Source organism: Acipenser ruthenus, chromosome 16 (genome assembly GCF_902713425.1).
Source record: "Acipenser ruthenus chromosome 16, fAciRut3.2 maternal haplotype, whole genome shotgun sequence".
Taxonomy (NCBI): Eukaryota; Metazoa; Chordata; class Actinopteri; order Acipenseriformes; family Acipenseridae; genus Acipenser; species Acipenser ruthenus.
The window spans coordinates 18,636,400-18,653,609 of NC_081204.1; the positions used below are offsets into that span (position 1 = coordinate 18,636,400).

The 17,210-nt window shown below is 40.1% G+C and overlaps 1 protein-coding gene across 1 annotated transcript; it reads left to right on the forward strand.

The window, feature by feature from the left end:
* The first annotated feature begins 1,862 nt into the window (after positions 1 to 1,862).
* Positions 1,863 to 15,635, forward strand: zgc:56231 (uncharacterized protein LOC406257 homolog). Its single transcript, XM_058988978.1, has 18 exons — positions 1,863 to 2,222; positions 4,509 to 4,604; positions 4,980 to 5,099; positions 5,934 to 6,072; positions 6,200 to 6,384; positions 6,612 to 6,723; positions 7,494 to 7,673; positions 7,966 to 8,077; positions 8,763 to 8,825; positions 9,010 to 9,156; positions 9,460 to 9,625; positions 9,838 to 10,020; positions 10,422 to 10,561; positions 12,388 to 12,553; positions 13,292 to 13,412; positions 13,853 to 13,920; positions 14,136 to 14,255; positions 15,326 to 15,635. The coding sequence occupies exons 1-18, from the start codon at positions 2,064 to 2,066 to the stop codon at positions 15,560 to 15,562; spliced, it is 2,514 nt and encodes an 837-aa protein (XP_058844961.1). The 5' UTR covers positions 1,863 to 2,063; the 3' UTR covers positions 15,563 to 15,635.
* The last annotated feature ends 1,575 nt before the right edge of the window (positions 15,636 to 17,210 follow it).

A 17,210-nucleotide genomic window follows, 5' to 3' on the forward strand; every position in this document is an offset into this window, starting at 1 on the left:
GCTGATTTTTGTTTTATACAAGAGTCTCACTCTTGTGAGGATGACAAGAGGTTCTGGAGATCTCAGTGGGGTCATGATATCTGGTTATCAAACGGTTTGGGTCATTCCGCTGGAGTTGCTATTTTGAAATATAAATTTGATGGGAAGATTCTTCAATCAGAAAGTGATCTAAGGGTCGCTATATTATTCTCACTGTTAAACTCAACGATCATATTTTAGTATTAATTAATATCTATGGTTACAATTCTCAAACTAAAAACGATTTTCTGTTTGGAACTTTAGAAGATAAAATTTCTCTTTGCCAAACAAAATATCCAAATTCTAAACTTATTATTGGAGGGGATTTTAATGTAACCCAAGATGATACTTTGGATAGATGGCCACCAAAAAGATCTCCTAATATCAACACATATAAAACACTTCATATTAGTTACTCAATTATTTAAATGTAATGGTAATCTTCTTAACTATACAGAATTCTTGTCCACCTTTAAATTACCTATTACAGCAAAGGAGTTTGCCATTATTTTTGATGCTCTCCCTAGAGGAGTGATCACTTTACTGAAAAATGATTTGAAAGTATTATCTTGCCCTCTACCTTCCATAGACCCTTGTGAAACTTTTATTGGAAAATATTGTTTAATAGATCATTCTAAAAATAATAAGCGTATAAGATCTCTTTTCCAAAATGATCTAGTATCCATCCCTTACGTTATTTCATATTGGGACGGGTTTATTGAAGGTATTGACTGGAAAAAAGTTTGGATTTTATCCAACAAGTACTTATTAACTAACAAAGTTAAAGAAGTTTCTTATAAAATAATACATAAATGTTAAAAACTTTAAAGAAACTGAAACATGGTATCGACCTGAGCTGCTCATTCTGTAAGGACTCCACTGAAACAATGTTGCATTTATTTTGGAATTGCAGATACTCCAGATTTTTTTGGAAAGATTTAATTACTTTCACCAACAATATTAAAAAAGAAAAAAACCTTAAATTTCATATTGGTAATGTACTGTCTGGTTTCACTAACTATAAGACCAGCGAAAATAATGAGTATTACATTATAAATTTGATTATTCTAATGGCCAAATTTCATATTCACAAGTGTAAATTCTCTAATCAGAAACCTTTCTTTTTTCTTTTTGTAAAAGAAATGGAACAGTACATTAAGGTTATTAAGATGTCTAATAATAAAAAAGCTTTGAAGACACTTCATGTATGTAACCTATTTAATATTTTTTTGTAATTGTATGAAGCCCACCCCCTGGCTTCCATTATAATATGTTCACTATTCTGTTTTGTTTTTTTTCTACTTTCTGTACATTTTCTTTGTTTATTTCAATAAAAATGCATTAAAAAAAAAAAAAAAGTCCTCCGTGGAATGTGAGGCAGGTGTAGACTGATGATGACCCTGAGAAAGCAGAGGCGACGAGAAAATCATGCAATTCTACCATCCCAAAAAGACAAGCCCATTTTCTACTCGAGTCATGCAGTTTTCCCCGCCATTTTTTAAATAAAATATAATACTCTAGTTTAAATTGAATTGTTAACAGCATGTATTATATTTTAACACATAATATACACCACACTCTCGCCATTGATAAATCACTCGCTCTCCATTAATTACAGCCTCTTATGCACAGTTGGATAACATTATTCCTTATTGTATTAGTAACACTTACATGGATATTTTATTCTTTCAAAATATGAGTTACTTGGAAAGTGCAGATTTTCACTCTTAGTCGTAACACTGCTGCAGAAAATGGATCAGCTGGGTTTAATTTGACCTGAACGAGACTCAAATCTACTTCAATCTCACTCCGCACTTCGAAGGCGGGGCTCAATCTATTTAAACACAGATTGTCCGCAGAGCAGTAGTATTGAAACGAAGAGGATTGATTTGGCCACGCGAGTCTATTTAATATTATTTTTGATACAGGCTGAAGTGTTCGTTGTTAAGTACAACTGTTTTATAACCTTTTTGGTAAAAAAAACAAACCCTCCAGAGCGTCATTCCGGTGTGTTTCTCATCCATTCAGAAGTAACCTTATTAGAAATGTCCACTAGAATCGACTTTGCTGATGAAAGTTGCGTTCTTGCTCACGCTGACACAGATGAAATGGAATCGACCCCTTCTGAACTGAACGTTGATAATCTTCACAAAGGTGTGCTGTCGGAGCTGTCGACTATATCGTCAGTGTCAGTTTCTGCTCAGGTTAAGTATTGCCTGTTTTTATTAAATGCAGTTTAATGAATGTTACCTGCAGTAGCAGCTGTTAAAGTGGGGGGGGGGGGGGGGGGGTTGTCGTCAAGGGTGGCCCGGTCCGGCCAGGCCAAACAAAGAACATAAGAAGAACATAACGTTTACAAATGAGAGGGGTCAATTCAGCCCATCTTGCTCGTTTGGTTGTTAGTAGCTTATTAATTGCAGAATCTCATCAAGCACCTTCTTGAAGGATCCCAGGCTGTTGGCTTCAACAACATTACTGGGGAGTTGGTTCCAGACCCTCACAATTCTCTGTGTAAAAAAGTGCCTTGTATTTTCTGTTCTGAATGCCCCTTTATCTAATCTCCATTTGTGACCCATGGCCCTTGTTTCTTTTTTCAGGTCAAAAAAGTCACCTGGGTTGACATTGTCTTTACCTTTCAGGATTTTGAATGTTTGAATCAGATCGCTGCGTAGCCTTCTTTGTTCAAGACTAAATAGATTCAATTCTTTTAGCCTGTCTGCATACGACATGCCTTTTTAAACCCGGGATAATTCTGGTTGCTCTTCTTTGCACTCTTTCTAGAGCAGCAATATCCTTTTTGTAACGAGGTGACCAGAACGGAACACAATATTCTAGGTGAGGTCTTACTAATGCATTGTAAAGTTTTAACATTACTTTCCTTGATTTAAATTCAGCACTTCTCACAATATATCCAAGTATCTTGTTCCCTTCAATTTCAGTATCTCCCATATGATATTTATAATGCACATTTTAATTGCCTGCATGCAATACTTTACACTTTTCTCTATTAAATGTCATTTGCTATGTGTCTTCCCAGTTCTGAATGCTGTCTAGATCATTTTGAATGACCTTTGCTGCTGCAATAGTGTTTGCCACTCCTCCTATTTTTGTGTCGTCTGCAATATCATCCCAAACAATTCTTCTCCCTACCTTTTTATATACAAATATAAAACAATGGATTCCTAGAATACTCTGCAAATATAAACTTTTAGAAGGATTACAAAAATGCATCCCATCTGAAGAACAGGACCATCTGTGTGAGGCAGATGCACAAAATATTATCAATAATAACGTTTACAAGCATCTCCTTTTACAATACGAAATGTAATCAAACACAGGCTCTTGGGTTATAATAAAATATAGCCACTTTGACTATATATTGACTTGAAGCTATAAATACAGTTAGATTATATTTGATCTGTTTTTACCCCTAAAAAAAGAGATCTTAATCTAACAGAAGGATCCTCTCTTTATGAAAGAAATGATATACTTGTTCCCTTCTCTGATCTGTGCTGGTTTTTAGTAATTAAATATTAACTTCAGTTCCATGCTCCATGTTCGAGGGACTGCATTTGAAAGACAGAAACAAGGAAGCCCCTATGGCGTAGCACTTCCCCGCCCACGTGGGCTCCTGATTCCCATTGTAACCGCTGTGCAGTAGACTGCAGAGGGGACCTGCGTTTAAACTGCAGTGCTGCTGTTCTGATCTGCTGTGCAGTAGAGACTGCAGAGGGGACCTGCGTTTAAACTTCAGTGCTGCTGTTCTGATCTGCTGTGCAGTAGAGACTGCAGAGGGGACCTGCGTTAAACCGCAGTGCTGCTGTTCTGATCTGCTGTGCTGTAGAGACTGCAGAGGGGACCTGCGTTTGAACTGCACTGCTGCTGTTCTCGCCCAATGATACTTTTGTGATTGGCTGTACAATACTGCTGTGTGTTAATGTGTATGATTTACACCATGGCTGTTGGATATAAAAATGCAGATCTGTATGTAATGAGCTTTTACAACAGGAGCTGCACAAGTTGATGCTAACACTAATCTGTATTCTCAGTTTACTGTGACTAAATTACAGACTAAATGGATGTGCGAATGGAGGGATTGAATTTGCACAGCAGTGTTCTGGATGGTAGAATCATGTCCAATTCTTTGTATCTATTTAATGAGGTCTCTGCAGTAAGTTAAGTTATTGATGCAATATCAATGTTGTGTGATGGTGAGTTTGTATTTGAGGTGCCCTTCCTGGACAGTAGTTATTAATGCCCTGCTGTTCCCTATGCTGGACATCACCCTGTATTTGTTTGTGGCTATGGTGGTAGGTGTTTTAAATGTCTCATGAAACAAGGCGTCCACTTTGCTGGATGCCTAAAATTTCATGAAAAGTGTTCTGATATTAACCCGACCACTGTAGTTGATGTCCTTTTGAGCAACTACTGTGAAATCATGTGTGGTTTATTTTTTTCTTTTTTTTTCTTCTCTCTTCTGCTGAATGTAGGCTGAGCAGGCTGATAACGCAGAGCAGCGTCAGTTAAAAGTCTACCTGAGAGTGAGGCCGTTTTCCAAAGGAGAGCTTGCAAATGATGAGGATCAGGTAAAAATGACAGATGCAAAATCTCTGCAAACATGCAGGGCATTTCCACACATGCAGTGACTTGTGTTGCAGAAAGTGATGCATATGTAAAGTGCTGAATGTTTGGTACTGGCACAGAACAAGGAGAACACAAGGATGCAGTTGTGCTACTGAAGCCCATTTCTGCAGTTCACATTTATAATGTGTTTTAATGGAAGCATTTGTGTATAAACCCCAAGCTACAATGCCAGTGCTGTGCATGTTAATTTGCATCTTAGATCACACCACTTGAATTTCCAGATCAGTGGTAATCAGGGGCGGGTGTGTGTCTGTGAAACAGCTGTTGTATTTTGAATGTGTTGAATATTGATGTACTGTTCTGTCCCCCCTCTTTAGGGTTGTATAGTTTTGGAAAATGCTGAGGTGGCTGTGCTGCGAGCTCCTAAAGAATCTTCATCCATGAAGAGCAGTGAGAAAGGGGTGGGGCAATCCATACACAAGTTTTCATTTTCTCAGGTGCTTGTCTAAGGCTTCCCTTCACTTAAACTGCACACACTGTACAGTGCCAGCTTAGACATTGGGATCATGCACGGCTGGCATGAAGTGGCTCTCCTGAACCCCTCTCCTGTCATGGAACACTTCTCAGTTAAATGGTCATGTACTGCAACAACCCCACAGTGTGACATTTACATGAGAAATGTCTTGACTTTTTCAAAATAGTTAGTAGTTATACTTGAAATCTGGATACTCTGTCAACCATAGCAATTGATCATCTCTGCCCCATATATACTATACTTTAACGCTTCAGCTCAGAAGACAAATTTCAATGTCAAATATATGGACCGTTGGGACTAAAAACCTTTTCACTTGAAATTAATTTGAAGTTTTTCTATAGGTTAATTATCAATGATTTACTTTTCTGTGGGGGTCATGCCACAACCTCACAAATTGGGTCTTTTAGATTATTATTTTTATTAGTCATTTAGCAGACACTTTTATCCAAAGCAACTTGGAGACTACGAGGTGAACTATGCCTCATAACTGCTGCTGCAGAGTCACTTGCAATAGGACCTCGGTTTTATGTCTCATCCAAAGGACAGAGCACAAGGAGGTTAAGTGACTTGCTCAGGGTCACACAGTGAGTTGGTGACTGAGGTGGGGCTTAAATGGTTGCCTCCTGGCAACAAGCCCCTTTCTTTAACCATTGGACCACCAAGTCTCCTTAGCATCTGTGGCTTTTGTTGAAGTTAATTTTGCTCCGTATTATACAGCACATTGGTGGTTTTGAGGTAAGCTGTTGACGTGCTGCATTGTTCTTGACTCAAGTTAATGAATTGCTTGTTTTGTTAGATCTTTGGACCCGACACAACTCAGACTGACTTCTTCAAAGGCACAGTAAGGGAGCTGGTATACAATTACCTGGATGGAGGAAATGCTTTGGTTTTTACCTATGGGGTGACCAATGCTGGAAAAACACATACAATCCAAGGCAAGAGTCTGAAAAGGCAACATTTCACCAGTCACTGTCCTGCATGTGTGTTTCAGAACTGAGATAGAAACTACTTTTCTAAATTTGTATGCATTTTTGGAATTAAAAGGGCATATGTTTCACACAGGTTCTGAAAACGATGGTGGCATATTGCCGAGGTCTCTTGATGTGATCTTTAACCATGTGAAAGGGAGGCAATACCAGCATATGGATTTTAAACCTCATCTAAGCAGTGATGTTCAGTATTTGGACAGCAATCAAGTCAAACAGGAGAAATCTGCAAAGGCTGCTGTTTTTGCCATGTTAAAAGAGGTCAGTAAAGAAAAAATGCTCTGAAATCCAAAGCACAGCAGATTGAAACCTTGGCTCCTGTGATTAAAGTGTTGTGTGCAAACCCTCTGACACTTACACTTCTAATGTACTATAGAGAATTGTATTCAAAAGATTTGCAACTGAGAAATAACTATTGATTATAACCAGTACATCTTGGTTACAATCTATATTGAGTTTTGTATTTATATTGATTTTGTTTCATGTAGGAAAACGACCGCTCAACGAAATCAAACACAAGTGCTGCAAGTCATGCAAGCCTTTTAAAGTCTACATCAAATGCCAGTTTGTCATTTTCTTCAGTATCCTATGATCAGACAGGTGAATGGGGATTTCTGCATGCACTTATTTTTTAAATATATTACACACCTTAGTAGTCAAAAGTTTACATACCCCAGTGGAAATGTATAATTTCTCAAAGAATTTTAGGAAATCTTTTGTAGCAAAAGAAAATCTTTCGAGGAAAAAGTTACAAGAAATAATGTCTACAATTTTGTAATTTTATTTTGCGAAACTCCAAAAAATGTTAAATCAAAAGTATTCGTACCCTTTGATGCTATGTTAGTATTGTCTACAAGGTGTTAGACATTTTAATATGATAATGCAGAACCTAATTCTTGAAAATGTTCACCTACAATCCAGCATTCTTGGAGCATAAAGGATTAGGCACAGGATGATTGCTGTCATTACCAAGAAGTCAATATGGGAAAGTAAAGAGCTAGCTGAAGACCTGAGGCAGAATTATTTATTGTCAAAGCTGGAGAAGGATACAAGAAGATTTCCAAGCATGAGTATTTCAACTCTTCTTTCTATTATCAAGAAGTACAAGACTCATGGTACTGTCACAACGCTCCCTCGGTCTGGAAGAAAGAAGGTTCTTTCACCAAGAAGTAGAATTGTGAGGAAGGTTAATAACAATCTGAGATTGACTGCCAAAGATATTCAAAGTGAACTGGCTGCAAGTGGGACAGGGGTTTCCATTTCAACCATAGAAATAAGTTTCCATTGGAGTATGTAAACGTTTGACGTGTGTATATATATATATATATATATAATATATTAAACAACTTTCTTTCTTTTCTTCCCCCAAGTGGAGGCAGACTCTTCATTGAGTGGAGGGGAGCCTTTCCAGTTTGCAGTGTGGGTCTCTTTCTGTGAAATTTATAATGAATATGTCTATGACTTGATGGAGCCTTTGCCCACATCTAGAAACCATAAAAGGAATGCTTTAAGAGTGTGTGAAGACCATTCTGGAAACTCCTATGTGAGAGGTACACTTCTATTGGTTTTCCTTGAGATGGTTGGTTTGGTGAGTTTCCCATCTTTGTAATTCTTTGGAGCAGCACTCAGTATAATGTCACATGACAGCTGTTCCATGCATGCTGTCCCTTGTACTGTGTGTGTGTAGTAGATATGGGGGGGGGGGGCAGCTAGCTGAAAGCTTCCTAATTCACTTCCCATTTGACTTGGAGAGAAATGTGTGGCGTGACAGAGTATACAATAACCCTGTGGTTTTATTTGAGAGCCTTACTCACTCATGGAATTAACTTTTTTTTTCTTTAGATTTGAAGTGGATCAACATATTTAACACAGAAGAAGCTTGCAAAATCTTAAAGATCGGAAACAAAAACCGAAGTGCCGCATGCACCAGAATGAACCAGACGTCCAGTAGAAGGTATGCCAGGCTTGTTGGCTCCCTGGCCATACAATGAGGTGTCTCTTGATTTGTGAAGAACAGTTTCCAATGATAATCAAACCTTTTGTCAAACATGGAACATGGTTGGTTCAAGGATCCAGGATTCTTTAACTGTAAATCATGAAGCCAATCAGTGCCACGTTGCAGAACATCCACTACATCTTATTGCCATACATGTCTCTTGCATGGTAGAATACCAACTCCTTCTAAACACACAGATCATGGCATTAACTTTTGTTTTTATTAAAACATGATTCATAATAAGTTACTACAGTGCTCCTTTGGCCCTTTTATACTGTGGAACAGGTTATAAGGCGGTACAAATACCATGGCCTCTTAACTGAATATACAGTGCTCCCCCTTTATAACGCTGTAGTCGGGAGCCATAGTTAAGTGTCTTCTGTCCCCCAAAGTGCTAATGTGAGACGAGGTTAACTGGACTTCCTAACTGATTAAGTATGTATCTTTCGAATGCCTGCTCTTGCAACACATTCTATTTTAGAACAGTTGTGGTGTAGTCTTTAAGAAGCATTAAGTAGAACAGTCGATTTTGCATGAATAGATTTTGGGGAACATGTTAATCACTCCGACCTTCACTCCCAACATCCTCTCTATGTAATTGTTCCATGTGGATGGCTGACCTTTATTCCACTGTCTTTTACAGTCATGGTATATTTTCAGTTAAGCTTCTGAGAATTGATGGAAAACAAGTCCAAAAAATTTCTGAGTAAGTATTGCAGCATTCTTCCTCTTCCATTGCCTCTGTCTTTTTTTTTTCTTTTAAAAAAGGTACCCAAATAAAGTTAAGTTGACCAGTATAATTCATTTTTACTTGTCTAAAGTGACATGGATCACATCTGAAGCTATGTTTTAAGTTCCTCACTGATCATGACTTTTTCCTTTTTGACTAGACTTTCTCTATGTGATTTGGCTGGATCTGAAAGGTGCAACAAAACAAAGACTTTTGGAGAGAGGCTAAAAGAAGCTGGAAACATTAATAACTCTCTGCTTATTCTGGGCAAGTGTATCGCTGCCCTGCGACAGAACCAGAACCCCAAGTAAGAGGAATGCTGGCACTTCACAAATGAATGGCCCTGTCGCATGTGGTTTGATTTGAGGTGTTGTGTGCAGTCTGAGGGAGATGGGGAAACATCAAAAGGAGCTTGGTTTTGATTCATTTTTCAAACCTAACTGGGTGCTCTGAAAGTGGCCTGAGGTAGATTTGGACAAGCAAGTGAAAAGTGAGCTCTTGCGTATTGCCAATTTCCATCAACTTCAAACACATTTACATGGTTTATTTTCAAACATCCTTGTTGTCCAGTGTGACGCCACATTGTGAGTCTTTTTACTTATCTTCCCAGGGTGAAGAATAACTATGTTCCCTTTCGGGAGAGCAAACTGACACGTCTGTTTCAGTCCATTTTCTGTGGCAAAGGCAGAGCCTGTATGATTGTCAATATAAACCAGTGTGCTTCTACCTTTGATGAAACTCTTCATGTGATGAAATTTTCAGCTGTAGCCAAACAGGTATGTAGTGATGCTACTGTACTTTTAAACTATGGCAGTCTTACCTGAATCCACTCAACTGCTTTCTTACACGGTCAAAGTGTTACATTGTAATCACAATACATTCTGTGGTTGGATTCCTTAGCTACACTGCTTGAGGTGTGAAGCTTGCAACTGAAAATGGCATTCGTGGCTGTGGCACACTTGGTCTCTTAAATAGTTGTCTGTTTCAGGTGGTACAAGTAATTCGGCCCAAGCCATTGGCGAGTATAGCTCCCAGACTAGTGGGTAAGGATGGTAAAATGCTGTTGAGACATGCAATTGTTGAAGAGGAGGCAATGGATAGTTTATTGTTGGAGGAAGAATTGCTTAATGAAGAGGACAGTGAAGCAGATATGTCCATCCTGCCTCAGGAGGTATTGGTCTCAGTGTGTGGTGTGTTGTTGTTCGTGATTAAAGGCACATAGTAATACTTAAGCAGTAACTTCTGAGCAAGTGGAATCTGTGCTGCATGACGTGTGCAATAGCCAGACTGTCAAGTACACCGATATACACCCTGTAGCTATATCTATTATATAAGAGCTTAAACGGTCATTTGGGTCGGTGACAGACTGCTGTCGCTGTGGACCTTGTGACATAACATATGTATATCTAAAATGTGCCTTGTTTAACCTGCAGGATAAGAATATTTGAAATCCAAAAGAGAAATGCTAAATAAATGTGAAATCAGATCAGCCTATTATGTATTAAGTACTGGGATAAACAGAACTTGCCAAAAAATGTAATGCTGCAGTTAATGTTCTCCATTTTTATTAAGGAACTTCTGAACATCATTGAGAGCCTCAAAGAAAAACTGGTTGAAGAAAGGCGGAAAAACTTGAAGCAGGAGATAGAAATCCGTCGAGAGATGGGCAACGCGATGCTTGAACAGCTAATGGAGAATGAAGAGAATTGGGAGTAGGTGCACATTTTAATGCTACAAAGTCTAAACTAGGTTCAAGTCAGGGATGGGAATTTTAAATGTTTACTCTGAAGACGTGGTTAAATATGCTATATGTATAACATGACAAATACGTGACAAATTTCACCAAACGCGTATTCATGTTAGTAATTGATCCTCAAATACAGCAGTCAGTCGTGTACCCGACTGCTGTGGTGTCGGGGTGAGGGCAGATATTATAAAAAGGAAAGGATCCGGCTGCTGTGGTGTCGGGGTGAGGGCGGATATTATAAAAAGGAAAGGGGTTTGACAATTGCCTCCAAGTAGCTATTCTAATTGGTGCAGCAGGAAGATGGACAGTGGGGCAGGTTTGATCCTTGGTGGATCTGGCGATTTCAGTGGCGCACTCTGTTCATGCTGTAAGAGTTAATGACGAGTGTTTTATTTCTGACTTTTTGTTATATTTTTGAAAAATGGTATCTGTAAACAAAGGAACATTGTTTGCACATTGCTCTGTACCTGGATTTTGGACTGAGCAGACTGGAATGATAAAATGTGGGGTTTTTTTTTTCAAATTGGCTAAAAAAAAAAAATTAAGTTTGTTATATATAAGCATAGGTTAATAGTTTAAGTCTTTGCAATTGTTAAAACGGTATTTGCTTTAGGGTTTCTTTGCTTGGAAAATGCTAACCAGGGCTGTGGATATACATCAGAGTGGTAATATAAAGAGTGTGTGTATGTAGATAAGGTTTAAACGCTGATACTGCATAGCATTTAAACATTTGTAGAAATGTACTAAAAACACATCGCTAGTCAATTGTGAAGACACTTCTTCTGCTCTTTTCGCTTTGCCTGGGATAGATATGCTTTTAAGGCTGTATTTGGGAGCTCAGTAAAGGTGTGATGCTGAGACAAAGTTGGAGCAAACATTGACGGGGACAAAAGCATGAAGCTTTCACAATAGTACTGGTTGTCTCCTTTCAGCATTCTACATGTTTAGGTGCTCTTCCTCTCTTCCCAGAAGCAGCAGTCTGTTCCTGTGCTTGTCTCATCTTGGTTGGGGAGGCTTATAAGGTGTACTATGTGGCAAAGTAGTGGTTGTGTTGCCACATTTGGGACCTTGTCTTCTAGTGCAAGGAATATCTGGTTCACAGCAGGGCGATGCTGGTGTGCTTATTTTCCTTACCGGCGTCCTTGCGCAGAAGGCGCTGGCTGTAACACAAAATAATCAAAACCTGCCACGTCAAGAGCGCCGACTACTTCCTGTTTCATTCATGACTCAAAGCGGACGGCTAAGCTGTTTACCGATTTTTAATCAAACATGTCCTTGCAGTATCCGTAACAATGCTGGATTTTGACGCCCCCCAGAGGTTGGGTCTATCTGCAGTTTTAAACCTTCACACAGACAACCCCAGTAAACTATTGCACCTCTTAAATACTTGTGCTTCATTGTATTTGGGTGATGCACCTTGGGAAATGTGGTCCCAACCTCCCCATTTTAACTTTGGGACTACATCACACTCCACTGCAACCAGTAAACATGAGCATTTGCAAGACATTTAAAACCAATTGTTTTGGTTCACTTATTTACTGTGACCTATATTTTAAAGGCGGGGTGGGAGGGACCCGTATTAAATAGTAGGTAACAGACTCTTGGGATAGTAGCTATTGCCGCACCACCTTTTGATTTTTATTTGGGCTCAAGATGTGCTTCATTGATTTTAAATGGTAATCTCAAGTCAGATATTTAATTTCATTTTTGGTAGTAGAAAGCTCAGTTTTGGACTTGCATGCCAGATACTCAATTGTTTGTTTTTGATTTAATTGTGTGCGGTCCCTGTAGCAAACAGGTTGAAGAATTAAAGGAGAGCTATGAAGAGAAGCTGGAGAACACTTTTGACATGTACAAAGATGCCATCAAGCAACATGCTTATCAGCGCGCAATGGAAGAGGTAGAGGACAACTATGTCCCTATAGAGGAGTTTCTTGCTGAACAAGAAAAAGTCGTGGTAGGGGTCTCCCTGTTTATTTTTATAATCAGTTTACTTTCAGGTGTTGGTCTTTTTAATGTCATCTTGATAAAATGTCGGCAACTTTTGTTTGTTTTAATAGGACTGTCTCTCCAGTGGTACTTCCTTACTCAAATGTTTTATTAAACAAGAACCTTAATAAAATCTATTCTGTTCAATTGACTATAAAGTTCTGTAAAGCAGAGGTGTGTTAAGCATTCTACTGAGCAAGCTCGAAAGGGGTGTTGCCATAGTAACAGGTCATCTTTCTGAGGCGAGGAAGGATTTGACTTGGGGATCTTAAGGTCTTGCATTGAGAAGAAACAGAGGAACTGTTAGTTATGGATACCTAGTGATAGAATTATGTACAATACAAACTGTGTGAACAATAGGGGATTGCGGTTTAGCAGAGCCAGTTTAACTGCAGTTAGGCAGACCAGTGTTCTGTAAATACAGTATTAACAAATGCATAGTTAAGGGCTCAGAATGTTGCAATATACGAATCAGTGTTTACATGTTTGTGACTGGCATTTCTGCTATGGATGAATACTGCTTTTCTGTAACTTTATTTTAAACCTGTCTACAGCCTTCACTTACTGTGTGCCTTGCCTATAAAGGTTATGAGCTGCCACTGTAACTTACCACTTCTTCTAAAATAATTGTCGGATTTATTTCTGTGTGAAATAGTTAATATTCAGGGTGGTGGTTTTTTTTTTTTTTTTTTTTTTTTAAATCCAGGAGTTGGAGAGAAAATATACAGAAATGGAGAATCTAAAAGCCTTTCAGAGAAACCCCTCTGAAGCTGAATCTATGGATGGTGCAAATTCCCTACAATCTGCCACAATTGCTCACAAATCTGGTATTGTATATTTAAACATCCCTGTGCAGGGGGGTTTTTGGTGTCGTAAATCCGGTAATATCGAACCATTTCGGAAAGCTTGTTAAGCAAAATTAATCCGTATGCTTCACTTGACCAGAGATCAAAGATGGCCCTGATTTGTGGTCATGTGACTTCTTGGTTTCTGGATGGACCTCGTGCTTTGAGCTTCATGATCCGTGCACCCCATCATATCATTCTCTTTGCCACTGTACTGAATTGCACTGCTCAATTTCATCTACATGATCATCTACATGATCATCTAATACTGAAAATATCCAAAATGTCATGCTTCTAGGATAAAGTGCATGAGTCACCATAACATTGAGCATATCTGCTCTCCTAATACTACTTTTATAGCAGTTCCCCCTGTTAGGACTTCTTTACTGCAGGAGTGTTCATCTGTGTTCTTTTTATTTAAGAGGCGAGGTACAAGGAACTCTGGGAGGCAAATTCATCATCAGCAAAACTATGTGAAGAAAAAGACCAGGTATAACTTGTTTTGTATTGTCAAACATTTATAAATAATGCAGTTATTCTTTTACTGGAAGTTGATTTCAATGTCCTTTTAATGCATTATATTGATGTCTGTTACTGATTAAGGTACGAGTGGAGAGAAATAATTGCATTGAACTGCCCTGCTTGTGTTCAGAGTATTCTGTGAACTCTGACGTGGAGCATCATTTAAATGTCCCTTCATTCAAGGTTATAAAGTCCATGGAGAAGATGATTAAAGCCCTGAATGAAGCCATCCAGGAGGCAGGAGATAACTTTTTGGAAAAAGTGGAAGAGAATAAGAGGCTTGAGGAGAAAATAGCTCAACAGGTACATCTTCATGAACTGCAAAGCATTTGTCTTGTGTTCTTTCTCCAAAGAAGGGTCCTACAAACCTGTGGCTATTGAATCTTGTCACCTGAAGCCTTTTTGTGTCCCTGTGACTTGGATTGTTTAGGAAATGGTACATGTGGCACACAACCGCTCCTCCAATTGTCATGAGACTTGAATATCAGATACTGTAGCTATATTCAGGGTGTGTTCTTATCTATCAGTCTGTCACACTTTTGAAGACATCTGGAAAAGAGCTTTGTGTGTGGTGTTTTTTTTTTTTTTTAAATATATAGGTAGTGGACAAAAAAATGGAAACACCTGGGTAAAATGAGGGACAGCAAGTATATTGAAAGCAAGGGCTTCCACACAGGTGTGGCTCATGCGTTAATTAAGCAAATAACATCCCAGCATGCTTGGGGTCATGAATAAAAATGCTGGACAGGCCTGATTGCCTATATGGCTAGCATGGCTGCAAGAGAAGACATCAGTGACTTTAAAAGAGGGGTGATTGTTGGGGTGCGTTTGGCAGGAGCTTCAGTGACCAAGACCGCACAACTTGCTGATGTTTCATGAGCAACGGTGTCTAAGGTAATGTCGGCATGGAACTCTGAGGGAGACATTAGCAAAGGGCAACAGTGGGCGGAAGCGCATACTCCAGGATCGTGATATCTGTGCATTAATTCGAAGTGCAAGGCAAAACAGATGAGCAACTGCAGATCAATTGACTGCAAATTTCAACCTGGGACGCAAGTAGCCAGTTTCATCAAAAAACAGTCCGCTGAGAACTCCATAGAGAGGGATACCATAGTGGCCCAACGCCCTATTAAGTGACTTTACATTGGGGTTTCCATTTTTATTTTAGTCCACTAATATATATAAAATTTCCTAATTTTAATTCTGTACATGCTGTCAGTGGTCTTCAACTGTTTCATTATATTGAAGGCTTTAAGTTTGGATTTACAACCTTGGCAGGGGGATTTTATGTTGTGGGGCATTTATTTTTAAGTTGATAGTAAATGTGTGAAATGGTTTCTCCTGCGGCTTAACTGACACGTCATTTTTCACAGGAGGAGGAAATGAAAGAACTGCACAGAAGCTGTACTGCGCAGGAAGCATTGCTATTAGAGCTTCGGGTACAATTTGAAATGAGCAAAAAATGCACCCAGGGAGGCACTGGTGAACCTAAAGCGAAGAAAGGCATACTTGCCAACTTAAGAGCCACTGTTGGCTCGCCTGCTAAACTATCCAAGAAAACTGTTGCAGGCACGTCAAGCTCTACCAGAAAGAGGGGCCTGTTCAAGTAAATGGTGGTAATATGTGTATAGATTTTGTTTTTAATGTTTGTCTTCTCAAAATTGCAATAAATATTTAAGTTTTTGTTTGGTTTCTATTTCCACAAGATCGGTCACCTTGGAAAATTCCCCTTGCCCCCCCCCCCCAAAAAAACTTGCAATGAATCTCCTCCTACTGGTTGAGTTATTAATATTAGTATTGCCGCTTGACTGAATTTGATTTCAGTTGAATAGTAAGATCATCTATCGGTTTTGCATCATCACCTATAATAAATATTTAGATGTCTTATTCAGCATCTTGTAATCAAATAAAATATGAAATGACAGCACAAGTCTACTGGAAACCATACTAGTACAGTATTTAATTAGATTTTGAAATCTCACTAACAGGGTGAGATTTGTACTGGCTGTCTGATGCATGCATGATCCTGCAGAAGGAGCGCGGGAGCCCTGAAGGGTCTGCCTGTCAATCATGGCAGTGCCATGGAGAGGTTGGGTGAGGGCTCGCTCTGTCTCTCTTTGGTCGGGAGGTGGGCCTTCAGGGGTGCGCGACCTATAAAAATAATGCTCTGCTATTCCTCAGGTCTGCCGCGTTAGGAAGCATAACAGCGGGAGCTCTGGTTGGAAACTGCGGTCCAGACCCTAATAAAACCCGTGTCTGGAGCGAGGAGGAGAGACAGACAGGCAAGCCAGGCAGAGGAAGACAGCCGTGCATAGAAGACCAGACGGTCTTAACACTAGCACCGCCACATTTTTGGATGGAGGGGGGGGGGGGGGGGGGGGAGGCAGGTTTTTGGATGGATGGGGGGGGGGGAGGCAGGTTTTTGGATGGAGGGGGCGGGGGAGGCAGGTTTTTGGATGGAGGGAGGGGGCGTAGGCAGGTTTTTGGATGGAGGGAGGGGGCGTAGGCAGGTTTTTGGACGGAGTGAGGGAGGGGGGTAGGCAGGTTTTTGGACTGAGGGAGGGGGGGTAGGCAGGTTTTTGGCTGGAGGGGGGGGAGGCAGGTTTTTGGAGGGAGGGGGCGTAGGCAGGTTTTTGGATGGAGTGAGGGAGGGGGGTAGGCAGGTTTTTGGACGGAGTGAGGGCGGGGGGGTAGCCAGGTTTTTGGATGGAGGGAGGGGGGAAGGCAGGTTTTTGGACGGAGTGAGGGAGGGGGGTAGGCAGGTTTTTGGACGGAGTGAGGGGCGGGGGGGGGTAGCCAGGTTTTTGGACGGAGTGTGGCGGGGGGAGCTCCCTGGGCAGGGTGAGGATACCTGCCGGCTCCTGTGGGGTCACGCATGGCCACCCTACCACCGAGCCCCTTTGCTGGCTCCAGTCTTTTGACCGCATACTGGAGTTCCAAGGCAAGAAACCAGTTCACTGAGGTGTTGGACATGCCGGGAGGTGGATCATATTGCTCCGCCATGGAATGTGACATCATTCGACCAGGTAAGTGTTCAATTACCTCAGTCACTCCAACAGACAGGTTTTGTTATTCCTGTAACCGTGGATGGTACACAAACCCAGGCTCTCTTTGATTCAGGGTGTAGTCAGTCCCTAATCCAGAGAGATTAATCTCACCGGGTCATAAACCAATATTAGGACAGGTACATATTAAATGTGTTCATGGGGATGTGCGCACTTATCCAAAGGTTGATGTAAATTTAAAAATTGGCCAGCA